General features: G+C 42.3%; 1 protein-coding gene across 1 annotated transcript in view; it reads left to right on the top strand.

Moving 5' to 3' along the window:
- The window catches only part of cntnap1 (contactin associated protein 1), a 19,028-nt gene extending 531 nt beyond the window's left edge, over positions 1–18,497 (top strand). The window contains exons 1-24 of the mRNA XM_071471431.1: positions 1–341; positions 4,765–4,866; positions 5,751–5,944; positions 6,238–6,391; positions 6,756–6,959; positions 7,358–7,542; positions 7,645–7,794; positions 7,968–8,229; positions 8,704–8,853; positions 8,954–9,128; positions 9,428–9,534; positions 9,652–9,774; positions 10,139–10,342; positions 10,424–10,580; positions 10,660–10,787; positions 10,899–11,072; positions 11,193–11,411; positions 11,531–11,770; positions 11,879–12,118; positions 12,277–12,404; positions 12,554–12,647; positions 12,761–12,991; positions 13,089–13,133; positions 15,878–18,497. The exon at positions 1–341 is cut by the window's left edge and continues 531 nt beyond it. Of these exons, the coding sequence (XP_071327532.1) occupies positions 281–341; positions 4,765–4,866; positions 5,751–5,944; positions 6,238–6,391; positions 6,756–6,959; positions 7,358–7,542; positions 7,645–7,794; positions 7,968–8,229; positions 8,704–8,853; positions 8,954–9,128; positions 9,428–9,534; positions 9,652–9,774; positions 10,139–10,342; positions 10,424–10,580; positions 10,660–10,787; positions 10,899–11,072; positions 11,193–11,411; positions 11,531–11,770; positions 11,879–12,118; positions 12,277–12,404; positions 12,554–12,647; positions 12,761–12,991; positions 13,089–13,133; positions 15,878–16,077 (3,927 nt within the window). The 5' untranslated portion in view covers positions 1–280 and the 3' untranslated portion in view covers positions 16,078–18,497. The remainder of the gene's footprint in view (positions 342–4,764; positions 4,867–5,750; positions 5,945–6,237; positions 6,392–6,755; positions 6,960–7,357; positions 7,543–7,644; positions 7,795–7,967; positions 8,230–8,703; positions 8,854–8,953; positions 9,129–9,427; positions 9,535–9,651; positions 9,775–10,138; positions 10,343–10,423; positions 10,581–10,659; positions 10,788–10,898; positions 11,073–11,192; positions 11,412–11,530; positions 11,771–11,878; positions 12,119–12,276; positions 12,405–12,553; positions 12,648–12,760; positions 12,992–13,088; positions 13,134–15,877) is intronic.
- Positions 18,498–19,075: the final 578 nt, after the last annotated feature.

Here is a 19,075-nt window from a genome sequence, read left to right as displayed (position 1 = left end):
TGAATGATATCACGCTGGAACCACACCGATGCATGGCACGGCAGACATGTAAATAAAACTGTTTTAAGAATATAACAGAAGAATTGCGCGCTCTCGGCGCAGCATCAGCACCAGCATCCGATGCGCGTCCCCGCCCCGGCAGAGGCTGCCCGAGATCCCGGGAAGAGGAGTTGGAGCTGCGCTAGTTAAAGTTGGGCTGGAGGGGGTTGAGAGGATGCTGCAGAACAATCTACGATTATATTAACATAACCTGCGCGGAGAAACGAGTCCTGAGTGAAGGATGACTTGCAAAGTACTGAGCATATGCCTCTTATTTTTGGGTTTTCAACATTGCTCATCACGTAAGTCTTGTGAAACAGAAATTGTTCATCTGTTGTCGGTCGCTAGAATATCATTCAAATATTTCCAGGTGTGTTTACATGCATTATCTGCAGATGGTTTAGCGTGTGGTCGTATGCGTTAGTGGAAAAAAAAGTTACAGAATAACATTCGGTGGGGGAATAAGTGGAATATACCACTGGAGGGCAAAATGTAGCCGGAGGTGTTGAAGGGCAACGCGCGTTGCGATAAAACCAGACATTGTCTTCAAACACAGATCATTCAGTTTCACTGCTTGTGTTAGCTAATGCGGTTTCAGTAAAGCGCTGTTTTGCAGAAAGAAAAGAAAAAGCAAAAAAAAGTGCAGAGGCTAAACCGCGCCGGTCCTGCAGCAGAAGGTGCGCACGGTGATCCCCACCACGCTGGAGTGTCTGCATTGCAGTGCTTTCTCTCAGCCAGCGTGCAAGTTTCTGCACCGTGTGGGTTCAACTCTCGACTTCTCCGCAAAGCACGATGTCGTCCGAGAGTCTGTGTCATTGTTTCTAATGTCATAATCTCCATGTCGCATTGAAAGTGTATGTTGTTGTTGCTGAAAAAGCCGCTGAGCACATTTTCAAAGTGGCGGTTGAGGGAGCAGGGCATCGGCGTCCTGACCGGGACCAGCCCACTGCAGTACTTTTTTTTTTTTTTTTTTTTTGGGAAGCCTGTGTTCCCATCACCTGTTCATAGAGCCCCGCATCCTGGATTCACCTGGCAGGGAAATCATTGCCCACTGATCAATGGAGCAGTCATGTGGTGGATTTAGTTGGATAGAGGTGGGGCTGTGTTTGGGGCTAAAATTGGGGGTTTTCATGGAGAGGTGCCATCTGCCCATCTATCAAACATGTCGTATGTATATGCTAGTAGGACTTACAGGTGATGTCAGTGCCGAGGGGACCTCAGAAGATGTTGACTTTTAATTAACCCCAGACAGTGGATTGCATGACTCATTAGTTTTTACATCAGTGGGAGATCAGGGATTTGGGATGGGTGTCATGTGACTTCTGGATAGGTTGGAATGTCAAAATTACAGGGACTAGAACACCCATCACCTAACGCTAACCCTGATATAAGAAGATAAGTCAGTATACCTCTGCTGCATTCCAGTGAAATAAAAGGTTTGCAGTCTGTGTACTGGGTAGTGTAAGTGGATCCCCCTCTCTGAGCTCTGCCTGTTAAGCTATTGTAGGGAAAAAACCTTCATCTCCTGTGTTATTACATGATATATATCAATGATGAAAAATGGTTTGTTTAATATCACCCTGCTGCTACTGCTATTATCAGAAGGTCTGTTACATAGTGTGCTGGGAAGTGAACTGTGCAATGTTGCCATAATAGAGAAGAGTTTGTTACCCTTATTGGATCACTGCATGTTCACCAGTAAGTTGAGGCCTGTGGGTTTGGCTGATACTTCACTGCAGGCCAGGCCAAGTGTATATCTGCTGTGTACATGTGCACAGTGGAGCTGTGCCAGATTAAAATGGAGCCTCAGATCCCAGAGCACTGTGACCCAGTGGGGTGGGGCTGAGACTCGCTCTTCAAGGTGTGTATGTGTGTATGTGTGTTTGTATGAGCAGTTTCAAGTTTATGCTTTGTGCATTCTGTCTCGATTACCAGCCCGAGCAGCAGGGGACGACTGTTTGGTCCATGTGAGGGGAACTAATATCTGGAGAGGGAGGCGTGTGTTGCTCTCTGTGGAGACAGAAGCTGTTTGAGATCCAAATTTAAACCTGAATGTGATTCTGATGTGCTGCATAGTTTGGGTTTTTTAATCCCCGGCTGTAGTCAGACACCACCCACTGTGATGCTTGCCTGGGTATAAATAATTTAGTGAAATCCCTCTAATAGAAAATGCTATATTCTTATACTACCCCTATCTTCGGTTGTATTGTTTTGATGTAATGTTGTTGGGCATGTACATTTAGTTCACATCTGCACACACACACGGGGCTGCTGTCTGAATCCTCAGCAGCTATGCATCATAGGCAAGTGACAGCCAGAGGAGGTGCCTCTCTGCATACCACACGTAACCTGCAGTAATGATTGTGTCAGCCCAGACAGACCAGCCCACACCTTACAGTAGAATGATGATTCAGCAGGAGTGATGATAGTGCTCTACGCAGCCACACCATTACCCTCAGCTCCTTCGTGATGAATGGAGAAAGAGATTTCTCTGTGTGGTGACGAGGAGGGAGGAGGGGGTAGCGGGGCATGCGGGATCACAAGTAGAGGAATGAAAACCTAGTGACAGGATGTACAGGTACATTTTAGCTACTGCATCATGACGACACCACCTTTTGAAGAGAGAGAGAGAAACAAGTCAAAAAAAATAGCTAGATGATGATGAGCGAGAGCATGAGGTAATGGGATGCAGTGAGAGCACAAGACAGCGGATGATTTGGGAAAGGAGATGAAGAGAGAGGATTCAGAGTGAGGGAAAGGAGGCGAGACGATGAATAGGTGGGGGGTGGGTGGGGGGGTGTAGGTTGCCTGACAGTGAGGAGCTGAGTGGCCTGGGTTAACCTGCTGCAGTCTGGGATGGAGATGCTCTTCCCATTTAAAGTCAAATTTCTCTCCTTTCACTACTAATTGAGGCATTAAAACAAATCGATACATTTAAAGCCATTAGCGGCAAATGAGCTTCGGGTGTGTGAACTGCAGCACAAAGCTTCCAAATATTATGGTTTGAATGGCCATTTTGAGCAGTGGAAGTGGCTCTACAGCACAGCGATGCAGCAGAGATGTGTTATCGACCGTCTGTAAACATTTCTGTATTAGAAAGACGGTGAGAAAGCTTCTGAGGGAGGCAGACAGAGGCTGAGAGTCAAGGTCACATTTCACTTGCTCAGCATGTTTCTTCCACCTGAATGTGCAGCGTGTCCTTGCATGAAAGGTGACAGAACCCATGCTCATGTGACCGACTTGATTTTCCCAGATTAGGCAGGAAATGGTGTGTTCATGCTGCATAATGGCTCACGTATGTTTCACGTGACATTTAAGGCAGTGGAAGGCAGCAGATGAAAGCTTTCAACTCCCTCATTTATATTTCCTCACAGTAGCAATCTGCTCTCATCACTCAGATTTTTGCTCTACAGAGGTGTTTAGAATTTGAGGCTGTGCTGTACCTTTCCCGCTCTTGCTCTACATGCGGCCTGCATACAAATTCTGCTAAAGCCTCCTGTTTTCAGCCACTATTTACTGCCATTTCTCCTGAGCTCAAAGACCTCGGTGATTGTAAAAACAAGAATTACAACATCAGAACACAAGTAAACAACTCCATATGTTCAGAGAGGATCATATTAGTACATGAAGAAGGTCAGACAGGTCAGACTGGAGCTGCTTTCATTTTCCTCGTCTCTCTATTTTAGTTGGTCACTGAGATAAAAAAAAAAAAAAAAGCTAGATTTTTTTTTTGCATCACCCTAACTTCTCATTCAAGTAAAACCTAGTCTATCTGTATTTTTTAGTCTATCTATATTAAATCTCTTCTGGGTATTAAAGAGCATACTTCACCACTTAAAATGAGACAGTGTTTCTCTTGCAGCTCGAGGTGAGGGCATCGCGCATTTATCCTCAGCAGTGACACGAGCAAGATTAGGTAGAATTATGGTCAGTTCTATTAGCCGTGGGCCGAGGAGCAGGCCTCAGCAGATGGGTGATGGGCCTATCAGTCTCATAACCACATGCAGAATAACAATAAAGCCGTGACACAGCCACAGTTTGACTTTGACTTGAAACTGCATGGACTATTTCAAGACATGACACAGAAATATACAGAGTGACAGGCAAATACACACACCCACAAAGACATGACAGATGACACTGCAGCATCTTTATTCTGTCTCTGCAGCACTGACCAGCACAAGAACATCTCCATCTTTGTACTCTTTTAAAATAGGAAGGGGGTGTTGTGTAACTGCATGACATTCACAATAGGCTATTTCAGAGATAGCTGTTGGTTTCATAATTTACTGCTAGTCCCACACAACCTGTGAGGAAACAAAGAAGCTAAGATGACACACTCTCAGTAGGTGCCAGGACACTTGGTTAGATTTGTAAGTCCTCCGGGTCCCCCTGCTTATGGGGAGGCTATTTAGTGGCTGTGCATTAATGAGGAATATGAATCTTTGACCTCACCATCTGAATACTTAAAAAAACCCAAAAACCTAAATTTGTTTGTGCTTTGCTTTGAATTTAATTGGGCTGATCCAGCTAAATTTGTATTTTGTATCTCACGGAGCATGCACTAGCCTCTAATTAAACTCCAAATGGTGTTTTCTTATCAGCAGTGACAGTCTTTGTGGCCCAGAACTGTTTAATTTTGAAAAGCCAGTTGTGAATGCTGAATTATGAGAAAATCTATTTAATAACTTCTGACCTTGGTTTTTTTCTTCATTGTCACCACAGGAGAATGTGTTGATCCGCTGGTCTCTGGGCTCTATGCCTCCTCCTTTCTGGCTTCCTCCAGATATAACTTTCTGTACTCCGCCAATTTTGCCAAATTGTATGGTAAGTCCTGAAATGAGTTCATGCATCATTTTACGCCATTCACCTTTCTCATTGCAGATATTTGAACTTATTATACCAGGAAAAGCACAAGTGTAACTAATAACATTAATGATGGCTCCCATTGCAGCATGTATAATACCACTGCCTTAGGACTGGCACATTGCAGTATTTGTATGTCACACTTGGGAAGTTCTTTTCACAGGTCTTCAGGAGTACTACTGCATAAGTGAAAAATGTCGTATATATAAAATTCCTTTATATAAAACCTTTTGTGGTTCCAGAGGGTCCTATGCTAGCAGCATAACAAACCCAAATCTCCAACTGAAGAGTTGGCAGTTGACTTGCATTGTGGGTAACATAGGTTCCAGGTTTTGAGAAAAAAAGAAAAGAAAGAAGAGACAAAAGACAAAAAAAGAAGAAAAAAAAATGACTTCTTTGTTTTGCTTTGTCCATTTTGATACTTTTCTGTTTAAACTGTCCATCATGAATCTGACTTTGTTGGAGTGCAGTGCCAAAATCAGTCAAGCACTTTTTTAAGCACTATAAATATCAAATCTGCTTTATTTTCAGCACAGAAATATTGACCTCAGTTTACATAGTCTACCAACTGAAGGAACAAATATAGTGACTGTGTGAATTTAGTTGAGAAACCTGCAAACCTGTTGGTAAAAGCTCCTAGTATGAGTAACTGGCTAGAATTAGCTAAACTGTTGTCTACTAAATGCAAGTCCAGTTCCAAACAAAACCAATTAGATGATCTGTACTAGATGATCAAGTCTGACTCAAATTCAAAATGGCTGCCCTAAGTTACAGGGTCAGTTGCTGTCACAATTGCAGCTGTATCTGTCATCCTCCAATCAAACGCTCCTCTTTCTCCCACTCAGGCAGCAGTGGCTGGTCCCCATCTCCGAGGGACAGACAGCCATGGCTGCAGGTTGACCTGGGCAGGAAGTACAGACTGGTGGCCATCGCCACCCAGGGGACCTTCAACTCATATGACTGGATCACCAAGTACTCTCTGCTCTACGGAGACCGACCGGACTCCTGGACGCCGTACATCATGAGAGGAGGAAACTCTGTAGGTGTCACAGAACCAGAGTGGTTGGGTTGGGTTGGGTCATCAGGGCCACAACAGGGATGAGTCAAAGATTAATTGGTCAAATCTCCACTGTCGATTCTGCATTCAGTGGTAGTTCCATTATATTCATTGTCTCTGGCACTGAAACGGAGACAGCGTAGCATATTATCTCTCTCAACACTGACAAAGCTAATCTCATCATCAGTTCATCTCCAGTCCCTTAATAAGGTGTTAACGCCAATGCAGTGACTCAATAACTCTCTCTTTTATTTCCCTGTCTCATCTGTTTGCAGACGATGCCTGGAAACTGGAATTATTATCAGGTGAAGAGGAATGTCTTCCATTACGCCTTTACTGCTAAACACATTCGTCTGCTGCCTCTGGCGTGGAACACGGAGAACGGAGGGAAGATCGGTGTGAGGCTGGAGCTGTTTGGCTGCCCTTATGGTAAAAATGACTGATGGATGCTACACAGGGATTTACTGCCTCTGATTCAGATCTGGGGACATTTTGCAATCCCAGTGCTTAGTCATATTTGACAGTATTCCACTACGTCCAAGGGCCAAATATCCTACAATATTTTCCCAGTTAATAAATGACTAAGCTCAGAATCACCTGATTCTTACTTAAGAACATCCTACACTCACTAAATGCCAACACATACATTAGATAATCCCTGAAAGCTCAATAAATGCTACTTAGGGTTGCATATAACCTCATATGCACCTTGCTCAGTACAACATGGGTAAAATTGAAATCCGTAGTGAATTTTGAAATCCTATATATTCTGAAATTTTGCTCTGTATTTCAGATTCCTATGTGCTGCAGTACAATGGGGACGACTCAGTGATCTACATGTACCCGGAGAAGAGGTCTCGCACACTGCACGACCACATCGCTATAAACTTCAAGACTCTGGAGCAGGACGGTCTGCTGTTGCACAGCGAGGGGATTCAGGGAGACCTGTTCACCCTGGAGCTGAAGAAGGGCCGTCTCTACCTGCACATCAGCCTTGGTACATAATAAATTGAAAATCTTTTATGGTATTTGGGCACGCCTTTGCTGCACAGGCAGTGGAGAAGACGACAGGATATGAAAGAGAGAGAGTGATGCAACAGATGTCCCCGATAAGGCAGACCTGGTCAGCGTCTCATTTCCTAAGCCACAGGGACGCCTGTAAAGCTGAAATTTATGGGAGGGATTTTGTTGTACAGTTGTGGGTAACAGAAGTATTGGCCTATGTGACAGTGACATCCATCTCAGAAAGAAGCAGGCTTCTCTCAATCCTGAAATCAATATTGCTGCATGGGTTGTTGGCTGGGGCCCTACAGTCACTTCGATGTGAAAAATTCAGCATTTTCTCTCACTTAGAGCTGCTCTGAGCTCTTGTTGTTTTTGCCCTCTGTTTTCTAGGGAGCAGCATAGTGCACAAAGTAGACGGTCGAACTACGCTGACTGCTGGCAGCCTTCTCGATAACTTGCACTGGCACTATGTCACCATCAAGCGCTATGGCAGACAGGTGAACTTCACAGTGGACAGTCAGACAGTGACAGCCATCTGTAAAGGAGAGTTTACCCACCTGGATCTGGATACACAGGTAACTCAGTATATGGTTTAATTATCCTACTTTAATTATATTAATATAGTGAATATGAATTCTGGGTTAATGAGGCTAACTGACTGTCTTAATACCCCTTAGTTGTATGTAGGAGGGGTAATAGAGCAAAATCTGCCTCACCTCCCTACCACGCCAAATTTCCGGGGCTGCCTGGAGAACGTCTTCATCAATGGCATCAACATCATTGACAAGACCAAGAGAGAAGAACCAGACATCCACATACCACGAAAGGTATGACCTTATACAAACCGTTATTCAGCATTCGAGTCATAATATAACTGTTTCCTATGATTGCCATTTGGAACTGTGCTTTTACTGTTTCATGGTCACAACAGAATCACAATCAATGGGAAGGTTTTCACCTGAATTGGGTTATTTTTCTGTTTTCTTTGTCTTACCTTCAGAAAAAGATGCATTTTTCCTGCCGTGACATTCTCCTCAAACCGATGACCTTTGCTGGGCCCAACAACTACCTGCAGGTGCCGGGCTTCTTCAGGAGGCCTCGTATGTTTGTAAAGTTCAAGTTCCGTTCCTGGGACTACACAGGGCTGCTAATGTTCACACGCTTTGCTGATGACCTTGGTGCCCTTGAGCTGGGTCTGAGTGAGGGACAGATCAACGTCACTATATTCCAGCCCGGAAAGAAGAAACTCCAGTTTGCTGCAGGTGGGCTTTGGCCTTGTCAGATACGAGAGAAAAGCTTTTGGAACTTACGATGTTGTAAAGGGTCATAAAACGTACTGTTCTCTAAGCCCTGCCCTTTCAAACTTTCCATTTTCACAAGTCTTTTCAAAGGCATACATGCAATTTTCAATAATTTTTGGAAAAAAATGTAGCTTTGACTCTAGACGGAGGTAGACAAGGTCTTGCCATTTAATTAATTTCTGACTCATCACCCTCTAAACTCTTTAGATACCTTATATAGCAGAAGACTAACTGCACACAGTTTTATCATGTGCCGAAATCCAAAGCTCGTTAGACCTGCCATTCCTAATTTAAATTGATGAGCTCTGAAAGGCCAGGACAGTCCCTGTCTGAGGGCAGAGTTTAGCAAACTGTCAGTTCTAGATGAAGGTTGTGCATGTCATCTGTGTTCTTATAGTAGAAACACTGCTTGACAGGCATTTCTCCAATTTCTAGGATACAGGCTAAATGATGGTTACTGGCATTCAGTGGATCTGGCAGCAAGAGACAACCTGCTGACCCTCACAATTGATGAGGAGGAGGCCTCTCCGCTAAAGATCACCAACCCCTTCACAATTCGGACGGGGGACCGCTACTTTTTTGGAGGTGTGGTTGATGACTTAAACAACTGCTGACAACAAAAATTGACATATACCCTAAATCTGTACTGTTACGTTCATACAGCATTTGCTTTTCCTGCACTCAGGTTGTCCACAAACCAATAACACAATAAGGAAGTGTGAGACCAAGCTGAACCGCTTCCATGGTTGCATGCAGCATATCTTCATAGACAATGAACAGCTTGATATTGACATTATTCTGCAACGACAATGGGGACGCTACGCTGAGCTGTTGTTAGGAACCTGTGGCATCACTGACAGGTAGGATTGTACAGTATACATGATTTAATTTCATTAACATGAGAAAAGTTGCATAAGGAATCACTGCAAGTGGCCAAATACAAAAGCACATACACTCCTTTGATGAACTCATTCAAGATGTTTGTGAAGCTACTTTGCACTGAATTGTGAGAGTCATAAACCCTGTATGAATGTATTTTATGATCGTTTTGGAGAAAAGCAGGAGTGTGGAAATGAAAGAAAGAAAATTACACACTTATGTAAGTATCTCACTTTTGTGACATCAAAATACACAGTATAAGCATCTGTTTTGTTGACAGATGTACTCCAAACCCATGTGAACATGAAGGCAGATGCATCCAGTCCTGGGATGATTTTATCTGTCTTTGCGAGAACACAGGCTATAAAGGAGAAGTGTGTCACATGTGTAAGTGCTGGCTGGAGAACTGAACATTATGATGAGTGTTTCTTCACAGTTAATTACACCCAGCCCATGCTATATTTCTCCCTAATAATAACAAATCTCACCTTTCTCCTCAAACAGCCGTTTATAAAGAGTCATGCGAGGCCTACAGACTCAGTGGCAAGTATTGGTCTGGAAACTACACCATCGATCCTGATCTCAGTGGGCCGCTGAAACCATTTGAGGTGTACTGCAAAATGAAGTGTAAGCAAGCACTGTCAGTCATGAAACACAGCTTCATTAGCAATGTGTTAAGTATTTGCTAGATGCTCTTTGGGTTGTTAATGAAAAGATGAAAAGCAAGACATCAGGTTATCGTGTTCCTATAATGAGAAATGTGTAGTGAAATTTCATGGGAAATTAAAAGGGTTCATCAAACAAGATAGGTCGAGCTGTTTCTGTGTGTGTCTGTGTGTGTGTAAGGGTTGGAAAATTGTGCTTCTTCTGAAGTAGTACTCTGTCATTCTGACATTCTTATCAGACATTAAATTGCTTTTCATTCTTTAAATTTTTCTTATATTATCATCCTCCCCACCCTATGCCCTATATCTGTCATACCTCTTTGCAGCTTATAAAGCTTGGACGGTGATTATGCATGACCGAGTGGATGGTACCAAGGTGACTGGGAGTTCAATAGACCGGCCGTATATAGGAGATGTCAACTACTGGAATGCCTCCTGGGATGAAGTCAGTGCTCTGGCCAACACCTCAATGTACTGTGAGCAGTGGATCGACTACTCCTGCTACAAGTCCCGTCTCCTCAACACCCCAAGTGAGTGGGATTAGTCAGATTATTATCTTAAAGATAGAAAACTTGAATGAAGCACTAACACACCATTTGTTTGCTAAACAGATGGAAGACCTTTTGGTTATTGGATTGGTCGCAACAATGAGAGTCACTATTACTGGGGTGGGACATTCAGAGAGGTCCAAAAGTGTGGCTGTGCCATCAACCAAACCTGCACCGACCCTAAGTTTCAATGCAACTGTGATGCTGACTACAGACAATGGTAAGAGAAAGACTCATTCAGCATTTTTAGCTTGTATCTGTGACACTGATGTTTTAACATCCCCACTGTGGCTTTTCAGGTACTCAGATAAGGGTTATTTGGACTTTAGAGACCATCTGCCTGTGAGGAAGGTGGTGGTTGGGGACACCAACAGGACCGGCTCAGAAGCACAATTCACTGTTGGGCCCCTCCGTTGCCATGGCGACAGTAGGCTTATTAATATAATATTAAGCGTTGTACAGTTGTGCAGTGGTGTCCAGTGTTGTTTGAAGGGTTGGCAGTTGTTTTTCTATACATGTCTTTCAATGTTTCCCACAGGAAACATCTGGAACACCATAGCTTTCACCAAGCCCACCTACATAACCTTCCCCACCTTCAGGCCTGGATCTAGCGCTGACATCTCCTTCCACTTTAAAACCTATCGCAGCAATTGTGTCTTCTTGGAGAACTCTGATGACCACCTTCGAAACTTTATACGGATAGAGCTCAATTGTAAGTTGACTCATCTGTTAGCAGGGAACTATTCTCCTCATACACTGTAAGATTTGTCTGCGAATTACTGTGAGCTTTTTGTAATTATTTTTTCTCACTATTTCCTGTTTCTTGTTCCAGCGACCCATGACCTTTTGTTCATATTTATGGTCGGCGATGGCATCCTTAATGTGACCCTACACTCCCCTGTGCCACTTAATGACAATGAGTGGCACTTTGTTCAGGCTGAGATTAATGTGAAGCTGGCCAGGATCAAGGTTGATTATCAGCCTTGGACTGTGAAACGTTTCCCAGGTCAGACCTTTGTCACCATGAAGTTTACTCTTCCCCTCTTAGTAGGTAGGTTTCCTAAGGTGAATTTGGACGCTTAAAACTCTCATGATTTAGAGAAGATTGAACTGATCTTCTAAACATTAATTGAAGATGAATAACCACTGATAAAGTATTCTTTGTATTAGGGGCAGCCAACCGCACCCATAGACCGTTCTTAGGGTGTCTTCGAGGGTTACGGATGAACGGTGTTCCTCTGGATCTAGAAGGCAAAGTAAATGAAGAACAGGGTATAAGGAGGAATTGTACAGGACAGTGCCTCAATGCGACCATACCGTGTCGAAACAGTGGCCAGTGTATTGAGGGTTACGCTTCCTACACTTGTGACTGTAACAACACAGCCTTTGATGGTTTCTACTGCCATAAAGGTGAGTTCAGAGATGTTTTCCTAGAAGAACGTTGAACTAAGTAACATAATGTGCAGCCATTCTTTGAAACAGATGTAGATATCTAATTCCATAACGATCTTTTCTAAGATATCGGAGCCTACTTTGAGATCGGCTCTTGGATGAAGTACAACATACGAAAGAAGCCCATATCAGAAGAAGCGGCATGGGCCAACTGGATTGACCCACACTACGACAATTTCAGCCTCGGCTACAATGACACAGCAGATGACATAGAGTTCAGTTTCAGCACGGTCCACACGCCAGCTGTGTTGCTCTACATCAGTTCCTTCGTTCAGGACTACATCGCTATCATCCTGAAGACAGACGGTAGGAGACGCACAGAAACAATACATTTCCGAAGTAGGATTAAATCTGTTGGGGAGCAGACGACTCAGAGTCTCACAAAAACTAATCCAGTCATCAGTGTAATGCAGCAAACAGTTTATACTATTAATACATTCCTCTATTGATGTCTCTCCCCACAGGTAGTGTAGATCTGCGGTATAAGCTGGGGCTCATAACACACAAGTACCAGCTGACTCATCGAAACCTGGCAGATGGATACCCTCACTATGTCAACATCACCAGACACAACAGAACCATCAAAACGCAGGTTCGTACTCTCACAACAGAACCATCGAAACACAGGTTCGTACTCTTTTTATTTTTGTAAACAGGTCTGTTGATGGTGTTATGGTGATTTACACATTAATTTCATGAATCGCTTCCCTTCCTGTAATGATGATTTTACCTCACCTACAGGTGGATTACATGGAGCCTATAGTGGAAAAGATAACCTTAGTGGAGGATGCCAGGTTTGACTCTCCAAAGTCCATGTTCCTTGGCAGAGTGATGGGTAATAGTCTAATCGAATAGTCCACTTCTCGAGGAGGATGCTGCAGTATTATTTATACATCATTTATTGAATGTAGAAAGTCTTATGTTTGTTCTTTGTGTCTGCTTCTTCAGAGGTCGGTGACATTGACTATGAGATCCAGAGGCACAATGCTCCAGGCTTCATAGGCTGCATATCTGGGGTGAGATATAATGTCTACGCCCCTTTAAAGGCCCTCTTCCGTCCAAATGAAACAGACCCTCCGGTAATGACACAAGGCTACGTCTCTGAGTCCAACTGTGGCGCCTTCCCTCCTGTCCTGGGTTATGTACCATGGGAGGTAGACCCCTGGTTTACCAGCATAGGTGAGTTTATACTGTATGTATGTTCCATAATGCATTCATACATGAAGAGAATAGTATTTTCTGTTCATCTACTTAACTGTCTATCTCTCTCTTTCAGAGTATTTTTACATCCACGATGACCTAGGCCTGTTTTGGATAACAGGTATGATGAAATGTTTTTCCTGTACTCTAATACACTCTCCTTAATCAGACATTGCCCTGAATACACAAATATTGTATATCTACCTTGTTTCAGAATTGCTGCATTCAAAAGTAAGCCCAGTAGTTTGACATTTAGCAGTTTATCCAGTTTATTTTGAAGCACCACTCCTCTCCCTCGTTTCTGTTTTACTCACTATCTCCTCCCCTGTCCCAGATGAGGCAAATCAGTTTGAAGTTCGCTTTCCTTTTTCCTAAAATCCTCTAATCCTAAATTAGTGCAGGGTTGTCAGATTCCAACATGGGCTTTTGAGTGTTTATTCATGCGTCTGGCTGCAGGCTCAAACCTATTACGTGGCACAAAACTGAAAAAACCTACTCATAGAAAAATAAAAAGTATTTCTAATGCACTGTGACCTAATTCGCCTTTGCTAGAAATATATGAGTTAATGTTATAAATTATCAGTCACGTCTTCACTTGTTTGAAATACTTATTCAGAAATAGATATTTTACAATGAGCACCATTACTTTAACAGTGCATTTATGCACTTGCAATATTGTAAAAACAACAGAAGAGATTATGACCTAAGGTGAGATATGAAGAAATTCAAACAGGTATATTTAAAAGATATTAGAATAACTATAATTTTAGAGGTCAAAGCACAATATGAAACAGTTTTTTGATATATAGATATATATTTCTATTCAACTAGCCCCTGTGTTAATGGTAGTAAATGTATCATTATGCATTCTGATGGCATGAATCAATTTGATATGATACAACTGAGTCAACAAAAAAGCAACCTCAATGTGTACCTTTAAACACACAAAAGAGTGTGTTAAAGCCATGAGTTCTCACAAGTATGAGACTGAAGCTGGAATATGACAAATGTGTTTATGTTGCATACCTATACATTTCTGGAAAACATCAATATTTTATATATTTCTTCATCTATTCAATCCCCATGATAACATCACACCTTATTACAAGGCAAGGTATTACAAGGACATGATGAGTGTTGAGAACAGATGAACTGTCTGCGGCGCATTATTACAGATGACGGGGTAAATTAGAGCCGGTCCTCCTGATGAGCGGCTGAGGCCAGAGTCTCAGGATTAAAGTGCAGCACAGAGAGCTCCCTGCTCCATCCCTGTCTGAGACCTTTACCGGATCAGCTATATTTAGTCTGCAGCTTACTGTTCATCATTGATACATGCTTCAGCTTAATAAATCATTCAGTTTCAGAGCTATTATGCTAATGCAGGACATCGGCGTGTCATTAAAGATTAGCGTGTCGTTCAAGCATTCCAACAGTGGTCCCCGCTGGTTATCAGACATCATTCCTGTCTGATGTGCTGCTCTAGATTAAAGAAAAACAATGCCTTTTGTTTTAAATGTAGCTGATGAACGTTGTGCTGGTGAATGAATTCTGTCTGAGTGATACTCAAGACATATGTTTTCCCTTCATTTGTCCTGTGACAGTGTCACTTTTAATAAAGTTTTTGCTTCTTTGCTGCTCTAAACACTATGCACTAAGCACTATGCACTGTGCAGAATAGCTTTCCTAGAAAAAGAAATACTGCAGCACACTAGATATTATATTTTATCAGCAGTATCAGCAACATCAATCCATGCACCCAGCCAACCATTCATTGAGGGGCGGAGGCCTATGCCAGTAAACATTGGCAGAAAGGCTAAGAAACACTGTGGACATTTTGCAGGTCCATTACACACTGAACACGCTGACTGACAACCAAACACCTTTGGGCAATTTAATGTCTCCAGTTCGGCTGACCTGCATGTCCCTGCGCTGTGGGAGGAAAAAAATGATGTTGCAAGAAAGAACAATTGTGGTTGAAAGTGCCAAAGCTCAGAGGCAGGTGGTCAGTGAAAAAAGCAATCACATTGCAAATCTATGACTCATTTTGGATGCTGATTTGACCTTTGGCAATTACATTAGCAGCATTGCAAGGGTAGCTGATTACCATTTGAGAAATGGCTCCAACATTAGGGTTTTTTCCTGTCCTAGTCTGATGCTAAAAACTCATGTAGGTTTTTGTAATAACCAGACTATATTACTGCAATTCCCTCTTCATGACACTCCTGGCTAAAGATGGAGATGCACTGACCTGAGAAAGAGGGACATGACATCCTAGAAGGGACGAGAGTCAAATAGTGGACGTCGCAGTTTGGTGGTGGCACCTTGTCATTACAATTTTTATGTACTAGTACAAGTATTTGATATGTGCATCACTGACTTACCCTTTCTACTGCATACAAAATGTGCAATACAAATGAACTTTAACTTGAACAAAACAAATACAAAGGAAAAGGACTGGGTAGCATGAGCAGTGACAGCATGGACCTGCACAAACATAAAAGACACAGCTACAGGGATTGATCCATGACTTTACAGAAAAACAGAAAGACCTTGAACACCAAACTGAATACAAAACACAAAGCACCAAGGATATTGCAGACATCTGATACAACAATTCACTGTGCAGTTTGGAGTTAATGCCAATTTAGAATCCTGACTTTGATAATGCAGCAAAGTGAATATGGGGTTATTATACTGTCATGATAGATAATGTCAGACCTAAATTTGCCCACGCCTGTTTGTCTGATATAGTGCAATAATACAGCACTATAAAAGCAGTCAAACAGAGCCTCCTCCCCATCAGTATTTCTGTCTTCTCTCATTGTGCTGCAGATTAAGTCTGACAGTGCTATTTTTATCTCTCAGTCATTGTCATTCTGGCGCTGCTGCTGCTCTTCGGAGGCCTGTACAGCATCTATGTCTACACATATCAGCAGAAGGGCAGCTACCACACCAACGAGCCCAAGAACCTGGAGTCTCCCAGCAGCTCCAGGCCACTGACCGAGACCCTGAGGAGAGAAAAAAAGAACCTCCCAGAAATCGAAGAGGAGTTCAGGAGTGACTAGCATCACGGGACCTATGGGACAGTGGGCGGGGTTTGACTGGGGGTTGGGCAGAGGGAAATAGCACTTACAACAACCACAGATACCTGTATTGAGTTTTCTAATTATTTCGTTTTCTTTTTTTACATTTCGGTTTGTGTTCCTTTCCCCGGTTGAGTGGGATCTGATGCCTGGTGCTCTACATAGTACGTATTTTGGTAAGTTATAGTTTTGCTGGGTTCAAAGTTCAAATCAAGCCCCGTGTTGCGTGAGTAGCCAACAAGTCTCACACTGTATTGCAGGGTGAAATACTGAAGTGCCTCATCTGAGCAAGCTTGATCTGAAGTGACCACAATAGCTTATTCAGATAGGGTTTCGATCAGACACTGTGGGAAAAAGGTATTTTAAGAGATGTTTAATTACAGTTCGAACATCAGTTCTAAGTCAGACTTTTATTGATTGATTTCTTTTCTGAGCCATTTTTGAGACCGATAAAGCTACTAATATCTTACTGTATAGATCTTTTGCCATCTAAAATATACCTTTTAATGACAATCTCTCATGGAGCCAATTCACGACACTGTAAGCTCATGATCCATCCTTGGGTTTGGGCAGTGAGCACATCCGAAAGCTGGTCTACCAAACCAGCGCAAAAAAATCTAAACAAAAGTGATGTTTGTGAATAAAAACAAACCAACTGAAGAGAGAACAAACTGACAAGCATGGAGCTTTGAGATGTTAAGCTTTGAGATGAAACATATAAAGACTGTAAAAGGTATATACGCTTCTATTTGTTGTATTGCAGCCTATAACAGTGCATTACCTATACAGAGTGGCACGTGTAAGTGGTTCAGAATTGCCATAGTGTCAGTAGATAGCAGCTTTGCCGATCACAGTGTGCTCACATTCTCAGGTTAGGCTTTCAGAGAAGAGAGTGTGATGATTTGAAGATGCCGCACCTCCAGGTGTGAGAGCTAACAGTCTGTGTTGGTGTACTGCAGAATCCAAACAAAAGTCAATGTGCAGAAGCTCACCAGGGACAGGCTGATCTAAATATCCAACTTCTCATTCCTTCTGTCTTACTTCTGGTTGCTTATGTTATGGTAAGGCTGCCAGTAGCTCGGTGCTACAGAGCGGACATCTCTCAAATGATGACATTATAAAAAGAACCAGTCTTCTCACAATAATTCCATCTCCAATAAAAAGATTTTAAAAAAGCATCTTTCAGGAAACAGCTGCTCCCTATTTCCATGTGGAGAAGCATTCATATAAACACACACAATAACATATGTACAGAGGACCACAAGAGTGTAAATGCTAATCTTTTACTTAACTCACAAACTCACACTGCTCGAAATACTTTTGCATAACGCTTTAGGACAGTAGCCGACTGCGCTGTCATCGCCACTGCTGCTTGTTTAGCTGCTTTCAGTGGAAAGTTCAAAATTCTACCTAGAGTCCAATGAAATTTCCTTCTCTGGCAAGATGAAATTTCATTTGATGTGTGGTGTAACCAAAGCGTAGGGCTGTCATCTCTCACTGCAGTTGTCCTTGCCACTAAAGCACTATTGTATATGTGAAAAAAATAGGGGGAAAAAAGTAATACATTTGCAACATATTAGCTATGCATATGTAGAGCATGAGTGCACTTTGCAGTAACATGCAATAATATGAGCTTCTTTCAGCCTTCAATGATGTTAATGTCTCAATTTAATTTGCAGATGCATAATAGCAAATAGGATGTAATGAGTGTATACGTGAATATATGAATAATGTGTTAAGCGACTTTTTTATTCCTATGGTTTGTACAAGTTCAATGCAGATGAATGGAGTGCTTTGAATGTAATTCCTTTGACTCTGTAATGTATGAGCAGACGCCACAGTGGAGACCTGTTTTCACTGAGGGCTGCTCCAGCACTGAAAGTAAAATTATTCATGGTAGCTTTTTAAGAACGCTCAGGATAAAGAAAGTACAGCACTTGTTCTCTGTAGCGCTAATACACCTCCAAAACGCAACACTGTTGGTTTTCCTCTGTTACAGATGGGCAGGACTGTGCGAAAATGTACAGAGACAGAATGTACAGTAGATGTAAAAAAAAAAAACTGCAATTACTGTAAAGACACGACTTGCTAAAAATGTATGAAAATGTACAGATTTGGCCGAGAGCTGGAACTTACAGGCTATATTTTTAAGAATGTGCTGTGAGGTGAGAGGAGATGAATGAAAATGAAAAGTGAGTGAACAGAATGAAACTGGTCAATACAGAGAACAGTTTATGTTTTTTGTTAAATGGACAATCACCACTCAAAGTTCATACTATAGGTGCAAGCCAACAAACTTGGCTCCAATATGCTTTGTTGCCTATTAGGGAAGAGTCGACTTATGTATTATATAAATGTATACACCTTACTGTACTCATTGGTAAATGGATTATAAACATTCAGCCTAGCAGTGTCATTTCATTACAACTCACTTGTTATTTCATGCGTGGTCCCTGGAGCGTGTGTGTATGTGTGTCTGTGTATTGTGCCCACCGAGATACAACTTACAGATGTTACATAATGATAATTTGCAAAAAAAAATGTTTTAAAAAGTGCACTGATGCCAACTCACTTATTATAGTGCACCAACGGTAGTAAATGAGACAGAAACAAGGCCCGGCCTGGGTGAAGCTCAGTGTGGCTCCTCTGTGGTGTTTATATGTGATATTACAAACACACTGAACCATGGAAGTGTCCAGCCTGCTTCCTAATAATGGAGGCAAGGGTGTGGGGAACAGGGATTAAAATGGCCAGTAGAGGGAGCAGACCAGCAGGATGTTGTTAGCTCAGACAGGGTATCTGCTGATTCCACAAAATGTGAGGCATATTGAGTGCTGTTTAATGCTTGGTGGATTAAACATTAAAGATTAATAGAAAAAGCATATTCAAAGGGGCAGAAATAATAACACCTATTATAAGATTTTAGTACCCATACAAGCCTTAAGACTTTCTAACATCCCTTAATATAAATCAGCAGATG

The sequence above is a fragment of the Trachinotus anak genome, unplaced genomic scaffold (genome assembly GCF_046630095.1).
Source record: "Trachinotus anak isolate AG129_WGS33_773 ecotype Australia unplaced genomic scaffold, CSIRO_AGI_Tana_v1 ptg000003l, whole genome shotgun sequence".
NCBI classification, from domain to species: domain Eukaryota; kingdom Metazoa; phylum Chordata; class Actinopteri; order Carangiformes; family Carangidae; genus Trachinotus; species Trachinotus anak.
The sequence above is the reverse complement of the archived record's forward strand: the minus strand, read 5'-3'. Positions and strand labels throughout refer to the sequence as shown.